This window comes from Pagrus major, chromosome 2 (genome assembly GCF_040436345.1).
Source record: "Pagrus major chromosome 2, Pma_NU_1.0".
Lineage (NCBI taxonomy): Eukaryota > Metazoa > Chordata > Actinopteri > Spariformes > Sparidae > Pagrus > Pagrus major.
The window spans coordinates 9,655,633-9,675,033 of record NC_133216.1 but is presented as its reverse complement, the minus strand read 5'-3'; the positions used below and the strand labels follow the sequence as shown (position 1 = coordinate 9,675,033).

At 41.7% G+C, this 19,401-nt stretch overlaps 1 protein-coding gene across 2 annotated transcripts; it reads right to left on the bottom strand.

The window, feature by feature from the left end:
* Positions 1-1,104: 1,104 nt before the first annotated feature.
* c2cd3 (C2 domain containing 3 centriole elongation regulator) lies at positions 1,105-16,978 on the bottom strand. Of its 2 annotated transcripts, none has more exons than XM_073490543.1 (33): positions 16,807-16,978; positions 15,584-15,853; positions 15,350-15,507; positions 15,078-15,235; positions 14,457-14,599; positions 14,234-14,366; positions 13,999-14,151; positions 13,766-13,910; positions 13,544-13,644; positions 13,034-13,237; positions 12,821-12,936; positions 12,613-12,731; positions 12,051-12,182; positions 11,488-11,943; positions 11,245-11,396; positions 10,607-10,850; positions 10,174-10,357; positions 9,906-10,089; positions 9,384-9,556; positions 9,160-9,295; positions 8,586-8,854; positions 8,407-8,487; positions 7,713-8,321; positions 7,309-7,629; positions 7,094-7,232; positions 6,934-6,998; positions 6,641-6,846; positions 6,415-6,545; positions 6,181-6,330; positions 5,905-6,089; positions 4,788-5,640; positions 3,543-3,651; positions 1,105-1,359 (listed from the first exon to the last, which is right to left on the bottom strand). In XM_073490543.1, exons 1-33 carry the CDS (start codon positions 16,856-16,858, stop codon positions 1,237-1,239), a joined length of 6,654 nt encoding a protein of 2,217 aa, XP_073346644.1. In that variant the 5' UTR covers positions 16,859-16,978; the 3' UTR covers positions 1,105-1,236. The 2 variants fall into 2 exon arrangements, with proteins under 2 accessions (XP_073346644.1, XP_073346653.1); XM_073490552.1 differs by having other exon boundaries at positions 8,407-8,484.
* Between the last annotated feature and the right edge of the window lie 2,423 nt (positions 16,979-19,401).

Sequence of the window (19,401 nt, the reverse complement as noted above, 5' to 3'; positions counted from 1 at the left end):
TTGAGCCATGCAAAAAAACACCCATTTAATTACTTAATGCCTTGATTGTGGGCGGTTCGAGGGCTTGTCAGTGTTGGTCAACTGGTCTAACTTTGTATGGACCGGGCTCATTGTTGCCCCTTGTGGCCGTTTTGAGTTTTCCTCCCTCCAGCCTCAGGGGGTAATAATGAGCTCAATTAAGCTTTATCTGAAGTATTTCCAAATAGTATTTTTTTCAGTTTTTGAAGAGAAAAGACTTCTGTCCTCTCCTTTAAAGGGCAGTGCAGTCCAAATGTTTGCTTTGACTTATTATGAAGTAAATGTTGATGCACCATTTAACAGCGAGAGAAACACGATACCATTGTTGCTATGAACAAACATGGATTGTCTGTGTTTACTTGAAATGTTTTGCACTAAGCTGTGTGTTTGTGTGTGTACTGTTTGTACCACTTTAAAGGGGACATCAAGTTTCTGAGAAGTAACCGTTATCTTAGCTTTGGAATAGATAACATCACGTTTTACTTGGTTTTGATGGTTAGAAATGTTAGGGCTCATTTGTATGTTGATTAATTGTCCTCATTGTGTATTTCTTGTGTCTTGTTTGTATCCTGCAAGTCAATAAAGGAAAAAAAAGACAATGTTTTTATGGAAAACCTGTTTCAAACTGACTACACGAACCCCATCAACCCCATTTTTATGATTATCCGTCAGCGTTTTTTTGTCTTGATTGCCGATAAAATAAAGAAATTAAATATGTAGTACTTTGTAGCAGAAAATGGAAATATTGAAGCAAAGTACCTCAAAATTGTACGTAAGTAAAGTACTTGAGTAAATTGATGTTGGCAACATTCCAACACTGGTTATTGTCGACTTTGAGATTAAATTTTTGGTTTTCCTGTAAATGTTTATCAGTTATCGGTCTCCTGGATTACTAATAATGAATTAACATGTAGACCTCAGATGAAAGTTTAATGTATTTTTTTGCTGTTTTGCCTTCCAGGCAGAAATGTGCAGCCAATAAAACACATGTTCAAACACTCACAACATAAATCTTAACACAGCCTGAGGCCTGTTCACAGAAACAGGTTCTGGTGTCACACATGCCAAAAAAATACAGAAAAGGCATTCAAAGATGAAAACAGTTCATATTTATTTATAAAAAATACAAAATTACATTTAATTTACATGATCTTCTCATGGTCTGAAACCACTGACCTGTACAGATGTGCTCATAAATGTTTACAAGACCGCCACGTACTATTGATTGTCGTCAAAGTGAGCTGCAAATATTTTTGCTATTCTCTCGGTCTCTTTCTTCATGGATGACGGCGACATACTGCGACGCTGTCGAGGAGCTCTGCGATGAGTTGAGTTTCGCTCCTGGAAAGAGCAGAACAAAAACACAACTGCAGTGTGAGTAACAAGAAAACTATGAGCCTAATTCCTATTTCATACAAGGATTTAAATATTGTCCTAAGGTACATACATACAAGGCGTGACTTAAAACAAACTAATTAATCAAAGAAATATATTTCACTGTGTGTCTGAGGTGTGTGGTCAAACAAGTCTCCACTCAAACACAGAGCACCTTTCTTTAGCTTATGTTCATGTTGAAGGGAGACCGTTAAACAGGCTTGTCGGGTGCCCGTGTGTAGAGCGCTGAATACAATCAGGAGATCAGCAACACGAGACTCGCTCAAACCAGTTCTTTAATAGCACCTTCCTGCCCACACAGTCACATCAGCTCCCGCCTCACACTCCAGCAGCTACATGTCTGCCTGTTATCTCCACACCCTCCTGCTGATGTATCCAGATACATCAACACCGCTGTGACGCAGAAACACTTTTCCATCTCTACAGCTGACTGGGAGTCGGTCTGCTGAACTGTTTGACTCTCTGGACTACTCCAGAGAAATATGCGTTCAAAATATTAATGTGCCTGCTCAGTTTTACAGAATATCAACTATTAATACTCTCTTTATGTAGTCTGACACAGTTCCTACAGAATAAAAGATGTGTAATAATACGTCCTAAGATTTAGATTTGAGCATTACTAAAATAATCTTATTTAGCTCTTTATAGTAACAGACAAGAATATTATATTTTGCATAGTTGCCAAGTCACCGATTTGCTTTGTAATCTTGTTTCTATGTTGACAGAGTTGTATCACGTATAAAATATTGTTTTTAATTGATCATGTAAAGTTATTTAATATGTTTGTATTGTGTCATTTATTTCAACAAGCTAACTACCTTATAGTGTTGTCAAAAGTTTTTCTACATATTGATTCTGAGTTTCAAAATGAATTTCTGGTCGTATCCAATCACAGGTACCAGCTGCTCTTTCTCGCTTTCTCTTCTCTCCGACAGGAAGCTGACACGTTTCTAAAAATGTGTGATATTCATTTTCAAAATGAAAAGTCAAGTCTTGTAGTTGTGTTGTACTGTAATAATATTTTGATAAAACTCTTAAGTTTTATGCCCTCAATTATTTTCCATGGCATCGAGCATAGTTACAAATATTGATATTTTTCGACAAACTGTATCAAAATTTAGAAATTCCAGTATCAACAACACAACCACCTTATGAGGTTTAACTCATGAGTCATGAGACATTTCAAAAACAAAACCATATTAGCAGTCTGGTTAATGTGTAATAAGCTTTGGCTCTGCCTTCCTGTCTGTTGAGGAAGGGGTTATTACTTAAGACAAGTCAATTTTATTTGGAAACTGTCAATTTCTTCAGGGTATTACAATCTGTACAGCATATGACAACCTCTGTACTTAGACTCTGGGTTAGGGTCAAACTCCCATGATACTTGAGGAGGTATCTCTCTCGCAACAGATGTCATGTGAACAGAACAGAACAAAATCTCATTATATCTCAATCTCATACTAGAAGGAAGTGGTTTGTTTTTGACACATGAAGCAGCCACCGCAGACTTTTGGTTACATCACAACAGTGTCCTTAAACACACCACAGTGGAGGTGACTGATGGGAAACAACACAAACACATAATTCTCTTGATCTTAAGACTGCTCACACCACTTTGTCATCTCCTTTCCCAGAGTTTAAGTATACGGACTGAACGTATAAAGAAAATGTGACAGAGACTAAACGTGTTGCCACATTAACACTATAACAGAGACTGAATGAAGATAGATGACATGTTGACATTGCAGTGTCAACAATGGATGGACCAATGAACACCAGATGTACTCATCATCCTATGTTTGTTTGTGTACAAATTACACAATAGTGGGTGCACCTCAACCTGCTAATGTTGCATGAATAAGAGTACAATTATGCTGAACTTAAGTCGGTACACTGTTGTTAAGCAAAGTTCTTGTGAAGCATAAAGTGACCTGTTAATAACACCGTGCTTTGCATGGCACCTAGGTCTGGATGTCAAATGACTCTAAATCGACTTTGTTTAATGTCTTATTGGTCAAAAAACCTTTAAAATATACCAAGAGTTGTAATTAAAACCAAGATATTCAGATACTCAGTGAGAGAGCGAGTGAGTGCGAATGTCTGAAGTAGAGTTGGTGACGAACACTCACCGGGTCATTGGTCGACTGGGAGAAAGAAGGAGCTAATCGTATGGCTCTCATGGACGCCTCCAGTTGGTGAGAGGGGAGGAAGAAATTAGGGACATCCACAGGCACGGAGCTTCATGTTTGAATGTTAAAGACATAATTAAATACAGTATGATGGTACTCTACAGGCCAGTTAGGATCAAAGATTCAAGAGACGAAGCGTGTAAATGCCAGAAAGGATACTTAAAAGTCATCTAATAACATGAATGTGACAATAAAAGACAGCATTTATGACTTTTTAATCACCCCGAGCAAATTTACATCTTTCCACTGACTTCACATGCCTGGAGCATCATAAATTCACCTCATGTTCTGTCTGTACACACCTTTACACTGTACAGTTTCAAACTAAATCACTACAACCAGTGACAGAGGGTGGCTGCCTGCATCTGTTCATGTGATTATACGTAAGTGCGCATCAAAGACACAAAACTCCCTTCTGCTACCCGTGCACACCTGGGCTCACCTAGCCTTAACAACACACATGAAGGCCGGTTGGATCAACGACCCTAAAGGGGCCCTACCAACTCTGAAACTCACAGCTCACACGTGTCCTTATCGACTCTGTAATGTCACACCCACAGAGTTTAAAAGCCTGCCAACTCCCTCCCAGTTAGTTTGAGGTGAAACATTCTCAAGAAACTGAAACAAGTCCAGTTGCCTACGATACAACAATAAACAACTTGTCACCTCTTCTTTTGTGTTTTTTTAGACTTTCTTTTAGTGCCAGGTAATAAGTGCAGCCAGACATCTCTACAGCACAGTGTGTTACTGTGCGTGAGGAACAACAAGGAAGACACGGAGCATATGCAAATCTATTCACCCAGCTAGAGACTAGGAGGGCGCTGTCCCTTATCAGAAGCCAGCAGCCAAAAGGAACCCAATTAGAGTTGTCAAGTTCATGCATATTTTACTTAAATACTGACATTTAACAAATATATCACTATCATATACACTCAGGCTACAACTACCAAAAAGATACAACTGTCTTGCAATAAATTCCACCTTCATGACTGGTATTATGTTCAGTTTTTGTTGAAACTGTTCTTAAGAGGTCCCCATTAGTTTGTCGGGACAGCTCAGTCAGCAAGTTTTGTCATGAATCTTTGACCTGATGTGGCCTTCATGAGCACAGAATAACAGTAAAAACTGATCTGAGAGCAAGAAAGACAAATACAAGAAAAAACAACAAATACAGATCAAGGATACGGTTGGAGTGTGGCATCTTGATTCTCCAGGGAGCATGAAGCATCATGGGTTTCGGTGACATGCTGTGACGTGAGCGATGACCCTTCGTCACCTGACCCTTCGTCACCTGACCTTTCATCACCTGACCCTTCATTACCTGACCCTTCGTCACCTGACCCCTCGTCACCTGACCCCTCGTTGGAGCTCTTGGCTTCTTTTTCTCGCCTCTCATCCGCAGTTTGTATCGTCCGTTCATCATCTCTGTCTGTGTCTGAAGTATCATCTGCTGATCCATTGAAACTGTCACTTTCCTCTCCTCTGCTGCATTTATGCTTCCCGCAACAGTCATGAGTTTGCAGGTTTAACGTCTGCCTCTTCTCCTCCTCGTCTTGGCTCAGATCCGGCTCCTCTGGCACCTCCATGCTCTCCAGAGAAACAAAGTCAGGGTCTGACAGGATGCTGGTCCAAGGACTGGTTTTATCTGTTAAAGATGTCACTTCATTCAGAGGCCTCGGCTTCACCACAACCACCTCGTAATCTTCATCTTCCTCTTCTTCATCTTCATCTTCAGCTTCTTTATCTTCAGCTTCCTCGTCCTGTCTGCCACCTGTCCCATCTTCAACTTCATCCTCAGACTCAGTAACCTTGTAGTTTCCTCTCTCCTTTTCTACCTCAGGCTCAGAGTCTGTGTCTTCAGACATTTTTTGAAGTAGCGAGGGCAGAGGAAACTCTTCTTCTTGGGAAGAATTTGAAGCTCTGTGTAGACTGGTGATACTCTCAGGGATAGTTTGAAGGTTGTTGTCTCCAACAGGGGAAGATGTTGAGCTACTCTGTGGATTTGAGAGGATCGTTTCTAGATGGTGTTCTCGCAGACCTGTTGAAGAGGACAGTGAAGATCAGGCTTATTTGTTATCTTACTATCGTTGTTTGTCAGTTGTCATCAAATGTTTTTCAGAACTACTTTTCCGTATTCATTTTCTTGAGTGAGCTTTTAATGGTAAAAATGTTGGACCTTTTTTAAAAAAAAAAAAATTTTAAATGCTAAAATTATGTATTTATTAAAGATTATTGATGGAATAATGCTGCATTTGCCACTTCTTTGCTGGTGATTTCAGACCCACTAAGGGGATCCTCTCACCTGTGATGATGTTGTTGACTTCTCCAACTAACTGGTTGGACTTTAGAAGAAGCTGACATGAGTCTGTGTCCCCCTGCTCCTCATGCCTGATGTGACAGTCCTGCTCACTCATGGGCGGGAATGTGGGAGTTGAAAGCTTTCGACTGAAGTATCTCTGGATGTTGTCGAGCTCACTTAGTTTTCTCCTGTAAAAATAAAGAGTCATAGTCAAAGCTCAGGTTTTAAAACAAGGAAACAAAAGCGGTGGTGTTGGGCTGTCTATCTGAGGAATGATACCTGAGTGCTGAGAAGAGGAAGGAGCTGGATGGATTGATGTCAGCGGCACTGCTGCTACAGGCAGAATTAGCTGCTGTTTGCTCCTGCAGACTCTGATGGTAAAGACGTACTTTGTCCATGTGTTCAAAATGGCGATCACTCTCACTGAACCTGAACAGTTGTAAAGACGATGAATCAATGCAATGAAAGACAGACTGTGGAAGCTTATTTTAAAATGTGTAATTGTTCTTCAACCTTTCAGGGAACAGCCTTTCCGTGTGGTCAGGTGACGAGATCTTCTGCTCGGGGTATCGGCTGATGTGAGAGGGGAAGCTGCTGTATGTGGCTGTGGTATGATAGCTGACAGGGAGAGCCTTGAATGAACCCTGTTAATAAAACACATTCATCATTATAAGTTTAGACATTTATTTTTATAATAAACATTAAAAGGCACATTGTGTGTATAAATACTTTCTCTCACCGATGAGTTATTAGCAGCCTCTTCATACACAGTTTTTCTCTGATCTCGGAGCTCTTGGACCCCCTTCAGTGGAGTGACGGACACTTTGAGCTGACCGTGACACTGACCACTGAAGTCTGTGATGTTGTACCAACCACACACCGACTGGAACCCACAGAGTAAGGGGGACAGGTCTACAGAGGCAAATCCAATCACCCTCTCCATTTCTATGGAAGTCAAACAACCCAAAAGTGAATTAATATATCAAACAAATCAATGTAACATAAATCATGAACTGAAGCTGCTTCCTGTACCTCCTTTGTGCCAGACTTTGAACACGAGAGATTGTTGTGGATCAACTAGGAGCTGATTTGAAAGCCTGTGAATGTTAAACAAATCATCAGCCTGATATTTAATAGTTATTGTTTGAGTGTACCACAAAAAGTTGAGTTAATGACTGTGATGTAACTGGACCTGCACTCTTGTTGATGATCCCACACGGGGCAGTCAGCGTTGGCTATGACAGCTGTGGATGCTGGTTCAGCAGAGTCAGCAGTGACGTACGAAACACAGCAGCATGGGGAAGCCTCACTGCGCTCTGCTAGAGGACAGCCTGCCAGAGACACACATCATTTTTAAATCGATATGTTCTTTTTCATGTGAAAGAAGGTTATATTACAGGAGCTCACCTTTCAGATTGAGGTGCATAGCCCGGTCCACTGCAACCGTCACAGGGAAAGATTCATCCGTGCTCATTTCTGTGTGATGCACAGACGTGATGTCTGGAGTTGGTCTGGAGGATTTATTCTTGCTTTTTTTGGGTGGAACGGGCAGAGGCGCTGCTTCTTCAGCCTCTTCTGATGAGAAGTCCACCTGGTTGTCTGAGTCCACCTGGGAGTCAGGTCCAGCAGAGACCTCTGCAGGGAGGTAACCCGCTGTCAGGGTGATGTGTACCCTGAGAGCAGCTCCTTGTAGATCTGCTGCTGAGCGTCTGAACAGCGGATACACTCCTGTAAAACCATAAAACTGTGATAACACTCATATACAGCCAATAATAATCAGTTCAATTATGACGAAATCAATCACATCTTACCGCTGAGAGTAAGCTTCTGCTCAGGTGTCTTTGCAAGAGAGGACAGATCAACAAACGCTGAACCCACCAGCCGGTCTGTGTCTGTGGGCCTTCTGGTTTTGTCCTTTTTAAAGGCGACCCACACCTGAACCTCCAGCTTTTCCTCTCGGAGATACCACATCAACGGCTGAGTGCTCCTCAGCTCCACAGTTCTACTTCCCTGGAAAGACACAGAGGCCTGGCCTTCCTCCCCACCCTCCTCAACAGTGGGGTGTTTCATCTGCGAGCAGAAAGCCTCCTGGTCATAGAACTTGTACCTGAAGTAGCAGTAAGTGGAGCGCTGAAGCTCACTGAGGCCTGGCAGAAGCAAGCAGTGGACCGGTATCCACACTCTTGGCATTGAAAAAGTCAAAGACATCTTTCTCATGCTGCCTGCCCAGGCATCTTCATCATCTTGCACTTCATACTGGGCTATTTCCCAGCCCACACCCTGAGCAGCTTTAATGACTCTTTCCCTGTCTGAGTGGTGGGCGAAGTTGACGGAGATTTCGAGGCCTCCGACCAAGATGTGCTGATTCTGAGAAGAACTTGTTTCCCTCGGCATATACACTCCAAACCAGCCAGAAATACCTTTATGTTTGGAAGAAGAAACACAATGACTGTGTGCAAATCAGAAAATCTATCTGGTCCAGAAGTCACAAAAAGTGCAGCATACCTGTTCTTTTATGGACGAGATCAGCCAGCGGTATTTTCACTGTGCCCAACATCACATCTTTGGGCTTATGAGTGATCACTGCTGCAACAAATAGCGCAATGATAGTATAATGAATAAATCTAATTTAATAACATTTTCATGTAATTGTGGTCAATAAAACAAAATAGGCTTTCTTAAACCTTTGCGACTGTCTCTGTTCCAGACAGTGAAGACAGCCGACGCCTCCTCCAGCTGCTCAGCCAGGGCACAGGTTTCTCCGCTGCTCCTCTGAACCAGCAGATCACAGGACACCTCCACGTGGTGATCGAAGTCCGGGCAGAAGGTCCTGGCAGCGACACGGGTGCTCCTTCTTTCACTCTCAGGCAGGAAGGAGAGCTGGATGGTGATGTATGCATTCACTCCCACACTGGCAAAGTAGCTGAATCTTTCATCTTGTTCAGATACGACCCTGGAACAGAGAGGCAGAAGCACAATAGCAAACTGGAGACATTGGTGCAGTATCTATAATTATGTACAAGGTAGTAATGAGCAAGTACTGTGAGCGTGCAGCAAGTTCTCTTTCAACACAAGTAGTGCTCACACTAAACATTTTAGGAGCACAAGCAGAATATGTTTAGGAGCACCACTTAAATCAATATCCATGCCACACATTCATTTTTTTTTTTTTTTAATACCAACCAGTCAACCCATCCCTCCTTGGTGGAGGTAATACAAACACAGAAAGCTCTCCAGAGGACAGCAGTGGTCACGTACCTTGCCGCGGCCTGCAGACCTGATGCTCTGTGCACCTGAACCACAAGTGTCACAACACGAGAGGCAGCTCCTTTACCGGTCCGCCCTTCAGGTCTCACTGGTCTGTGCTTGTACCGAATGCACACATCAAGAAGACCTAAGAAACGCATCAGATCAGTCACCGCATTTAAGAAACTAAATGTTTTAGTGCAGTATTATATTTACATTACTGTGTGTCTGTGTACCTGAGGGCTGAGGCTGATGTCCTGTGGGACTTTCCATCCTGGGAATCAGGGGCAGGGAGAACATTTGAGCCTCGTTAGGATGCTGTCTCTGCATGGTGACCATGGCACACAGTTTGGACAACGGCAGCATTCCTTTGGCCACAACTTGGTCTCGAACATTTGGATAATAATATCTGCAGAGACATAAAAATCCTTCATATGAATCAGTACGTATTAAGCTTAATGGACATGCAATCAAAAAATAAAATCACATCAAGCAGTTATGTTATAGATGTGTACATGTATGATGAGGCATCGCTGTACATTTAGACACAAAGTAATGCTGTTAATGTTCTTTCATTTACAAGAAAGCAACGGCTGATGACAGGAGAAGGTTGAGACCAGAAGCAACTTTGCTTGGTGACAAAAACCAAAATTTGGGACTGCCGATGTAACTACGGAGCCTCCTCATGTACGAAATGTGAAACTTGAAATCTAAGGACAAAATTCTGGCTGTAATGAATGTATGTCACGAGCACAAACCTGCACCACACTTCGAACTGGACACCCCCTCCACTGCTTAGGCCTTGACTTGAAAGAGAGCTGAGCAGCAGCCTCTGAACAGGAACTCCGTCAGGAGCCAGAAGCACATGAGTCTCAGTGTGGCCAAACATCGGGTCGGGGACGCACAGAGTCGTGGTGGTACGAAACAGCTTAAGATTCACGCCTGTTGGAGGTGAGATACGAGTCAGAGTGAAGCTGAGGGAAGAAAAACTTTTAGGTTGAAGTTTTATACATTAAATGGCCTTACTACTCTCTACGAGGTTTTGGTCCACTTTTGTAGCAGGGTCGGCCTCCTGACAGGGGAAATTGTACTGGACGTAGCAGTCTGCCTCACCCCAGACTGTGGACTGCAGAGGTGTTAGACCATTTACCTTCTCCACCCTTATCACAAACAGATGCTCTCTCATGATTTCCTCTTGTGCAGCAGTCGCCTGAGGGAGAAACGAAAGGGTCAAAGTAGGTCAGAGGGACAAAGATTAAGCATATTTTTAATAATGTAGATCTAATTATTTTTATTATTATTATTTTTCATCAGATGTTATGCATCAGCATAACATCTGATGAATTTCCTGGTGAACATTTCAGTAAACAGCCTTGGAAGGAGCTGTCTACCTGCAATTACTTGTTTGACAAGATGACACATAAAAGCTTCAATTATAATGTGCACATTGAACACAGACCTTTGGGTGTGAACTTGGCTGGTGATCAAGCAGATGAACTGGTCTCACAAGATGAGATAAAGAGTCGTATTCCTCATCTCTTGTGTGCTGGAGGGAAATGATCTGTTCTGATCGGCCCATAGCCAAAACGACCCTGAGATTTCCTTTACAACTACCTGAGAACACATCGATGACTGGCATGTAGCAGTCCACCCCTAAAACAGGGTACTGCGCCTGGAGAAGAAGGTGGGTGATCTTTGGATCCCTGGAGAGGAAAAAACGAGAGGAGTTGTGTGCAGTGCAATTTGTGGTGGAAAATTCCCAGTGTTTCATTTTAAGAAAGTATTTCAAGAAGTAGATGCAGCGGATCATGGGTTTATGTGTGACCTTAACATCATTCTCTATTAGGAGGTGTACAATAGTGCCACCCAGAGGCAGGTTAAATAAAAGAGGTTGTATGTTTTTCATGTGAGTTTCTCAGCCTTTTGCCTGATCTGAACTGAATTTTCTGTTGTTGTGTCTTTAACGGATTCATTGACTCCCTGTTTCAGCTCTAATTTCACCACAACAGTTACCATCCCACCATGTCAGTTCCCTCCTAAACAAGACTTTTTTAACTGAATTCTGTTCAGAGGATCCATTTTCTTTCCATGACTTGCCTAAATGACATGTAGAACTGGTGAAGAGGTAATTTCACGAGGCCGAGGAGTCGATCCTGCCCTGAACTTCCTGTCTTCTGCCACACCTCGATCACCATCATATTATTCTTCATTCGCTCCAGCAGCTTAGCTGTTAAGGCAACAGGGGTCACCTGAGACAAAGGATGGAGAAAATGCTTAATATTTGCTCCTTTGTAACCTCATTTAAAATGTTAGATATGGTTCGAAGACTTGATCTCTAACCTGAACAAAGTTGAAAGAAGGATTAGCCTGACCCCAGCTGACGACAGATCTTGCCATCTCATCGCACCAGAAGAGTTTACAGTTCAAGTACACGTTTGGAGCCTGCATGGGCCCACAGCTGAAGTTCTTTCCATCTGGCACCATGAGTAAGGTGTGCAGCAGGACCTCGGGGTCCTCCTCCACCTGCTGCCTTGATTTATGAGGAGATGTGAGGAGACCGGGACGGGGAGACAGTTCTCTAGAGGGTCTCTGAGGACTCCAAACATTTGGCCTGGAATCTTCAAAATATCCAGCTGGTATGTCCTCACTGCCAACGTCAACATGCTGAGATCTGGGACTGGTCTCTCTCCCTGGGCTGGGAGCAGTGTGTGAAGGCGATGTGTCTCTATGAGCCAGCTTGCTTTCACTTCTTTCAGAGGAGAAATCTCTGTTGCCTGTAGCAAGTTCTAGTGCCACCTGAAAAACAAAACAATATTACTTCTATGACCGTCACTTGGATAACAAATACCAGGCTTGCAAACATTAATTCCTAGGTAAAAAACAAAAAAAACAAACAGTCTTACCTTGAGAGGTCCAGTTTCCCGAGTTTCAGTGTTTCCTTCCAGGCTCTGTACAGGTAAGATGACAGATTGACTCAGCTGCTTGCTCAGCAGAAGACGGCGCAGTGGATGAACGGCCTTACCAATGAGAACAGGCTGCAACAAGGGAAGTGGAAGTCATATTTCTCTGAACTGAAGTGAATAACATATTCCGATTATTTTAACAGATATAACAATTGCTATATGAATAATTCTTAGTCAGAATTATAATTTTTGCCTCACAATTTTCATTTTCGCTGAAAAAACTATTAAAATCATGATAATGTGACATTTGTTGGGGTCTGTCACAAACAAACATGTTTTCTTACATCTGGAGAAGAAGATCTGTAGGCCAGGGAGTCTCTACAGCACTTCATTAGATTTTGCACCTTGCCATATTGCAATTTTGATAATATTTTGATTAACCAGAACAACTTATATTGCATCAAGTAAATTTAGGTAGATCTAAACGTACACCACTGTCAAAGAATACAGTTAATACCCAGTATTAGTCATTTTAACCCATGTTTAGCCCAAAGCTACTTACTTTCTTTTGGTCACTCTTTCGAGCAAAAATCTTGAAAGTCAGTTCAGTTGCCCACCACTGTTTAACTGCTGCCGCGCTGAGGTGGACAGGAAACACAGACTGCTGGTGGAACTTCACCACTAAAAAACACAAGAGTGCATGTGAGATAAACCAAAGCCTGTCAGAAACAGAGTCATTCGCTCAGGTAGGTTTCTCTGACAGGTTGTACCTCCTCCTGCGACTTTACTGGCGGCAGCTCTGGTCACCTCCCCGTCTCCACCTTTACTACGATCATGTCGACCGGAAGTGGCAGCCACTGGGAACACGTACTCGATAAAATATGTGCTAATGAAAAAGACAGGAGATATCACAGCTTTTTATTACTCATACTGACAATGTTACTTTAAAATGAGATTGAAATAATATTAAATGTTTCGCCTACCACTTCTTGTTGGTTAATGGTCGAGGAGGTTTCCCTTTAGTAGAGGCCTTTCTAGGGGTGGTGGTTGTGCTGCCTTTAGGTACGGTCAGGGAGTCGATGGTGACTCTCGCCAGCCGGATCATACTCAGCAAAGTCAGCTGCTCTGCACTCAGGTCAGGAGGAACACCACCAGCATCTGCAGGCCGCTGAGGCTGTGGATTTGGACTACACACAGTGAAAATATAGTGAATAATTAGGACTGTAGCGAAGATTGTTTTATGTATATTTATTCTGTTTGAGTCCAGTACATTAGGCTACACTAATATAAGTATTATACTGTTAGCAGAAATAGATTCTAGTGGTGGTAGCATGTGATTGTTTTTTTGTTTTTTTAAATGGCTTCCTTTGAAGGTGAATGAATAATCCAAATGGACTGCACACCCACCCAACCCCCGCCTGATCGTCTGAAAGGAGCCTGTTGCTGTTTACTGTCTCATCACCATGGCTTAAGGATCGTGTAAAGGTCCTTACCCTCCACTAATCTTGGGTGCAGACTGTGTCGGCTGTTTTTTACTTGAAGACCCCGTTCCTTGACCCTCGGCCTCAGCGTCATTTGACGTGATATCTGACATCTGAAAGAAAGAAATAAAGACTTTTAAAAACCCTCTGCAAGAAAATCTAGTATACCGACTGTGATATTACGCATAAAATACATGCTTTTCCCTGACAATTAAGAGAAAATCATCTACTTACAGGAGTTTTGTAGAACAAATTTTCCAGTAAGCTCTGATCATATTGTGGATCACTGAGGTCACTATCCCCACACACGCTGCTGTGGCCAGACAGAGATTCAGGTAACGAGATCTCTCCATCCCAGAGAGGCAGAGATGTGTTCAAGCTGAATAACAAAAAAAAGAGTAAAAATCTTGGGGGAAAAGCTGCTTACATTTTCTGTCACTTTTGAAAGTGAACGTGCACATAGTTACCTGCCAAGGAGCAGATCCACAGCTCTGTTGTCCATGTCAGTAGGACAGTCTAAGCTGCTGTCTGAGATAACGACAACATCATCAGAGTGCTTGAGGGCTGAATCAGCAGGAAGAATGTTTTGAAGAAACATCCCAGGGGGAAAAGAGATGGGCCTGCAGACACGGTAATAAAGTATTACACAGTGTGCTTTATAAGATGACAGAAAACATTTTTACAAATTTATGAAACACTGACTTGGAAGCTGGCAGGATGTTATCCTTCGGGAGAGGCAGAGGAGTGTCTTTCAGAGCTGGAGCAGAATCCATGTCGCATTTCAAAGCTGATACCACCATAGCGTCTCTCAGCTTGTTTCCACGCTCTAGAATAACTGAGATAAGAGAAGGTGTTGGAAATGTATCAAGAAACAGTCAGATTGGTGCGCTTGTGGTTATGATGTGTGGTGTTGCTGCAAACCAACCTGAGAGGATATCATTGGTTGTTTGGCCACAAGGCTCCTGGCTTGAAGGATTCAGAGCCGTTTGACTGTTCTTTGGCATCTGATTCTCCAGTGACCCTTCTTTCATTTTCTGGACATTTTGGAAATATAAATGGTCTTTCCCTCTGAAAATATGACAACAATATATACATTAAGACTATAAAGCTCAGAGCATATATAATAATAATCATATATCGCTGTTCTAAATAGCATTTTTAGGGTTTTGAAGCTTGAGTGAGATATATTTGTTAATATTTGAAGCATCAGTGCAGTCTGGTGGGGGTAGGGGGATGGGTGCACATCAAGCTATCAAACTTGTGGTCATTATTTATCTATATACATTGCTATGATTGTAATCATGAGACGAAGATTAAAGATATCAGCCACTGTTCCCTCACTGTTTTTATTTGTGCAGGTTTTGGGACTATTTAAACACCACTGAGGATCTTATTTTCTCACTCTCTGTATCAGTCTTTTGTCTCCTTGTTGTTGCAGCCAAAGCAATGTCTTCCTTCCTTCAAACACTAATTCGTACATGAGTTACCAGGACAAAGCTGCAAAGCATTCGGGTCAGCCTTACTATGAACAGTAAGAACTTCAAACCTTGGTGTGTTTCCACTGCTGCTCCCAGCTGAGAGCGATCTGGGATGTGAGGGAACAGTCAGTGTGTTGACCTGCGGCACCTCGATGCTGATCTCTGTGGTGGGGAGCGAGCTGCTGCTGTCATAGGCTTCTGTCAGAGCCTCCAAATTAAGGGAAATCTGAGGGGAAAAAGAAAAAGCTAAGAGTTCATGTCCTTTACTACTGCATGTTAAAGGGTGTTCAATACAAATTTTAACTATCTATGGCAGTTTCAGTGGTTTGTTTCCACTCACCTGTAGCTCTCCCAGCTTCTCAGAAGTCGGGGATACAAGTGTGTAAAATCCGCTGATGGGGTGTGACAGAGAGAGACGAGAGATGCCCGTAACCTGAGCCCGTGCAATCGGCAAATGATCCGGTTTTGTCAGAACTTCCAGCACCAAAGAGCCCATATCTGTTCATCACTGACAGGTTAGTGTTTGATTTTTTACAGAGAGCAAATTCAAGCATATTAAAGCCTTCTTAGTTACCAGTAAGATATGAGGTGAACTGCTTCGGCCCACAGCGGATGGGGAAGCGAGCTGTGGTCTTGATGTTCTTCTGAGACAGCTGCGATGCATCTCTCGGAAAGAAGTGTGTCCCGTTGGAGGACTCTCCCCACCACCGCAGCCTGACGAATGTTGCAGACGGAGGCTTGTGAACCGTCCATAATACCCGGCTTATTGTCACCTGTAGGAAGCATCGTAGCTGGCCCTCGACCAGAGGAGGGAGGCTGGTGGAGGGGGACACATCGCTGGGGACTGCAACAAGTTATTTTGATCACAGCAATGTTGAGACACAAACAATGCAAACACTGTAAATACTAACATCAAATGTTACCATATGAGGAGATGTATAAAAGTGGTATTTGCTGCAGGTTTTAGCTTGATATTGTCCAGTCTAACAGACATATGATGTACTGTTGTTCACTTTCACAATATCATCATGGCATGAAATGAAATTTAGCATCAATTTAAAGGGGCTCTATGTAGTTTTGAAGAAGAAATTCAAACGCAGAATTTAAATATTTACAATAATAATGAGATAATAATACAAACCCAGATTATTTTTTCCATAACTGAATAAACAAGCTGTTCTTAGAGGAAACTGTTTGAAGCTAGAAAGGTGGCAGGGTCCGCCAAATTTAAACAAACTCTAACAGTATGAAATTGTGTTGTTGTTTAAGGTCAGTTTCGTTTAGGCGTAGAAATCAGTCAATGAAGATCTTTCTCTTCTGATTTAATTTCTTACCCAAAACTACAGAGTGCTCCTTTAACCAGCTGCCTTATAAAGTGATGAACAGATCAACATCAATAATTATGATTCAATATTATAATAATCATTAGTCTGAGTAGGGCCACTCAGCACGATGTGTACATTTACTTTTGGCATTTTAAGTTTATTTTGATGCTAATTCTTATATAAACTCTTGAATGCAGGATCTTTATTTGTAACGTTAACAGAGTAGGTTATTCATATTTAAGTAAAATGTACTTCCTCCATTACTGGTTGCAAGTTAATAAACACACACTTATGAACGGCCAACATGAACAACATCACAAGCAACACATGCAAAACAGCAACCAAGTGAAAGTAAAAACTTAGCATAACATTAGCAACTGAGCTAATGTAGTCGGCTAGCCTGAAAGTGACAGCTGACGCTAACTCAACGTAGCTGTGTTGTTAGCAGGTGGCTAATCTAACAACAGTGTACCTTTGCTCTTGCCGCTTCCAGCTTTGACGCTCCTCTGTTTTCTGCTCTTCATCCCTCGGCTCAGTAAATACAGAAGATGAACGGCAGCCTGGCCGAAGCAGGAGCTGAACTGTGAGCAGACATGATCTTTATCACCATCCGGCTAACTAATAATCCGTTTAACAGAGCAGCAGCAGCGCACACACATCAACACACACACATACAAACGGCACCGCGCAAAACTGTTCCCGAGCAACAAAAGTCCCGCCTCCGCTGCCGCTGCTGGGCACAGAGGCATGCTGGGAAATTGAGTTTATTTTGACACTGTGTTAAAAAGTTGTTTTATGTTACTTTATACTTGTAATCTACCAACATTTACTGGGAAATATAGTACTTTTTCACTTTTTATAGAAGAAGGAGAAGAAGAAGGTATTAATATCACATGTCATATACTATATAATGATACTTTACATACTTTTTTATGAGTATGTTCATACTGTTGTTCTGCTACTTTTGCCAAAGTAAAACATATGAGTACTTCCATTACATTACTGAATGACCACTATTCATAACAACCTGTATGTACAGCTTTATCTCATAAATGAATTAGCAAATAGTCCATAAAATATTACATCTAATCTCTCAAATAATAATAAGAATATGTGAGAATTCATTTATAATCATAATACAATGGTCACTGTTGTACATAATTTAATGCTTGGTTTATAAATGACCATAATTTAATGTATAATAATTCATAGTGATCATTTATAATTGAAGAAACAATTATCACCCATGTATTTTAACTTTAGGTTTTGAGTTATACGTTTTATGGCACATTTTTGGCTCCTCACTCAGCAATTATTTTTTATCTAATGGATTTATATGACATATTGCAAAGGGGAATAAAGAAGCAAAAAAATGAAACAATAAAAACAATGAAAAAAAATCAAAAAACATAAGTGTGATGCCTTTAATGCAACCAAAAGTGTATTTTAAAAATGTAAATATTATGATCGCACCCATTGCAATCCACATTAATGCCAGAAAATGAAAAATACAGCACATGTAATTGCTGAGACATTTAATTCCACTCATCCATCCATGTATTAGCTATACCAGTTTATTCTTTTATAGGTAAAAACAATATAAACCATTGCAAAACTTTAATTAGTTACCTGAAAGGCACCACATACAGTACATTTTAACAACTCCATGCAGCCTTCTTTTGAATCACCAGCAGAGGGAAGCACTGACCTCCCCATCACTATAACAAAGCTGCTCATTTCACTGACAGGAGGATGTAGTGATTGTCTTTCTTTGTTGAACCTGAGATTAAAAGAAGATTGCTGTGTTTCTGTTTTACTGTTTTTGCTGTTGCAGGGCAGCTTCTCTGTCAGTCAGCGTCATAATCAAGTCTTTCCTTCCATCAGTTGCACTGACTCACTGACTGAAACAAATAAAGAATTAAAACTCGTCTCAAAAGTTCCCAAAGTGTGAAAAGAGTGTGCTTGGTAATGTGCAAACTTACTGTATGTACTTGACAATGTGTTGAGGTAGACCTAAGGTCTAGTCATGTATGCTTACTATGCTCTTGCATAGCAACACTTCCCCTCTGCAGCCATGTTTGTTGTGGTGATCATGGTAACGGTGAGGGCCGCTGAGGGTGTGTAGGAAGAGTGCGCAACAAAGCCCTTTGAATTCTGGGAAAAGTTAGGCTTCAGGTTGATAGATGGATTATTTCAAATCTTCTGTTTCTGGTTTTACTGCATAAAAAGCATCGTAACTTTGAAGACATAAACCACTGCTGCCTCAAGTCGAACTGAAAAACATAAATTATCTGACAAATAGCTCCAATATGTGTCACTATAAATCAGATGAAAGACATTTTAAACCTTTTCTTTGGAATATTGTGTCCATTTGCTTTAAGTAAATAAACTTGTGGTTTCAGATACTCGATGTTTGGCGTCTAAGTGTAGCTATAACCATGTTTTAAATGACTCTTATATGATTGCTTGCAACCAGACAGATAATCTAGAGAGAGCTGCAGAAAAGCAGGATCTTCACATCCATCAACTCCTGCTGTTTAGTGCACACTCAGGAATGTGCAATATGTATCCAGCATATATCCGGTTCTTATGTTTTCTGTGTCAGTGTGTGCTTGGAGAGATTTTCTGTTTATGTACACTGCTGAGCTGGAAGGACAACGTGTATCACTGTGCGAGGGGAAGAGGTCTTACTCCTCTGTCACCCATTTATTTTTCATGCCCCAAAAAGGTCTCATATAGAGGCTCTCACCTCACTCTGTTTTAAGATGTTATGACCTAGTTAGACGGATATCTGAGATATCGGTGTGGTATGCAGACAGTGTTGGTTGTGTGAGTTCAGACATGAAATCCGGAGCAGACAGGTTACCGATCACTTGGCGTGCAGAGGGTGATTAATGACAATCCGGCCACAGAAGCTCAACAAGAGCCTGACAGATCTGGTTCATCTGTTCCATTAGACGAGCAGTGACATCAAACCAAATTGAAAGAGTCTCCCACAGGCAGCGATGACCACATCGTTCAGTCAGCTGGGAATAAACAGGCACACTCACACAATGACTGGTTCCTT

Bases quoted from the DNA above. Each gene is read 5' to 3' on its own strand.
- c2cd3 (XM_073490543.1), bottom strand. From the start codon at position 16,858: ATGAAGAGCAGAAAACAGAGGAGCGTCAAAGCTGGAAGCGGCAAGAGC. The intron at 6,847-6,933 runs GTACAGGAAGCA...TGACTTCCATAG, and splicing joins CAAAGTCTGGCACAAAGGAG to AAATGGAGAGGGTGATTGGA. The intron at 3,652-4,787 runs GTATCCTTGATC...TCAAACATGAAG, and splicing joins CAAGATGCCACACTCCAACC to CTCCGTGCCTGTGGATGTCC.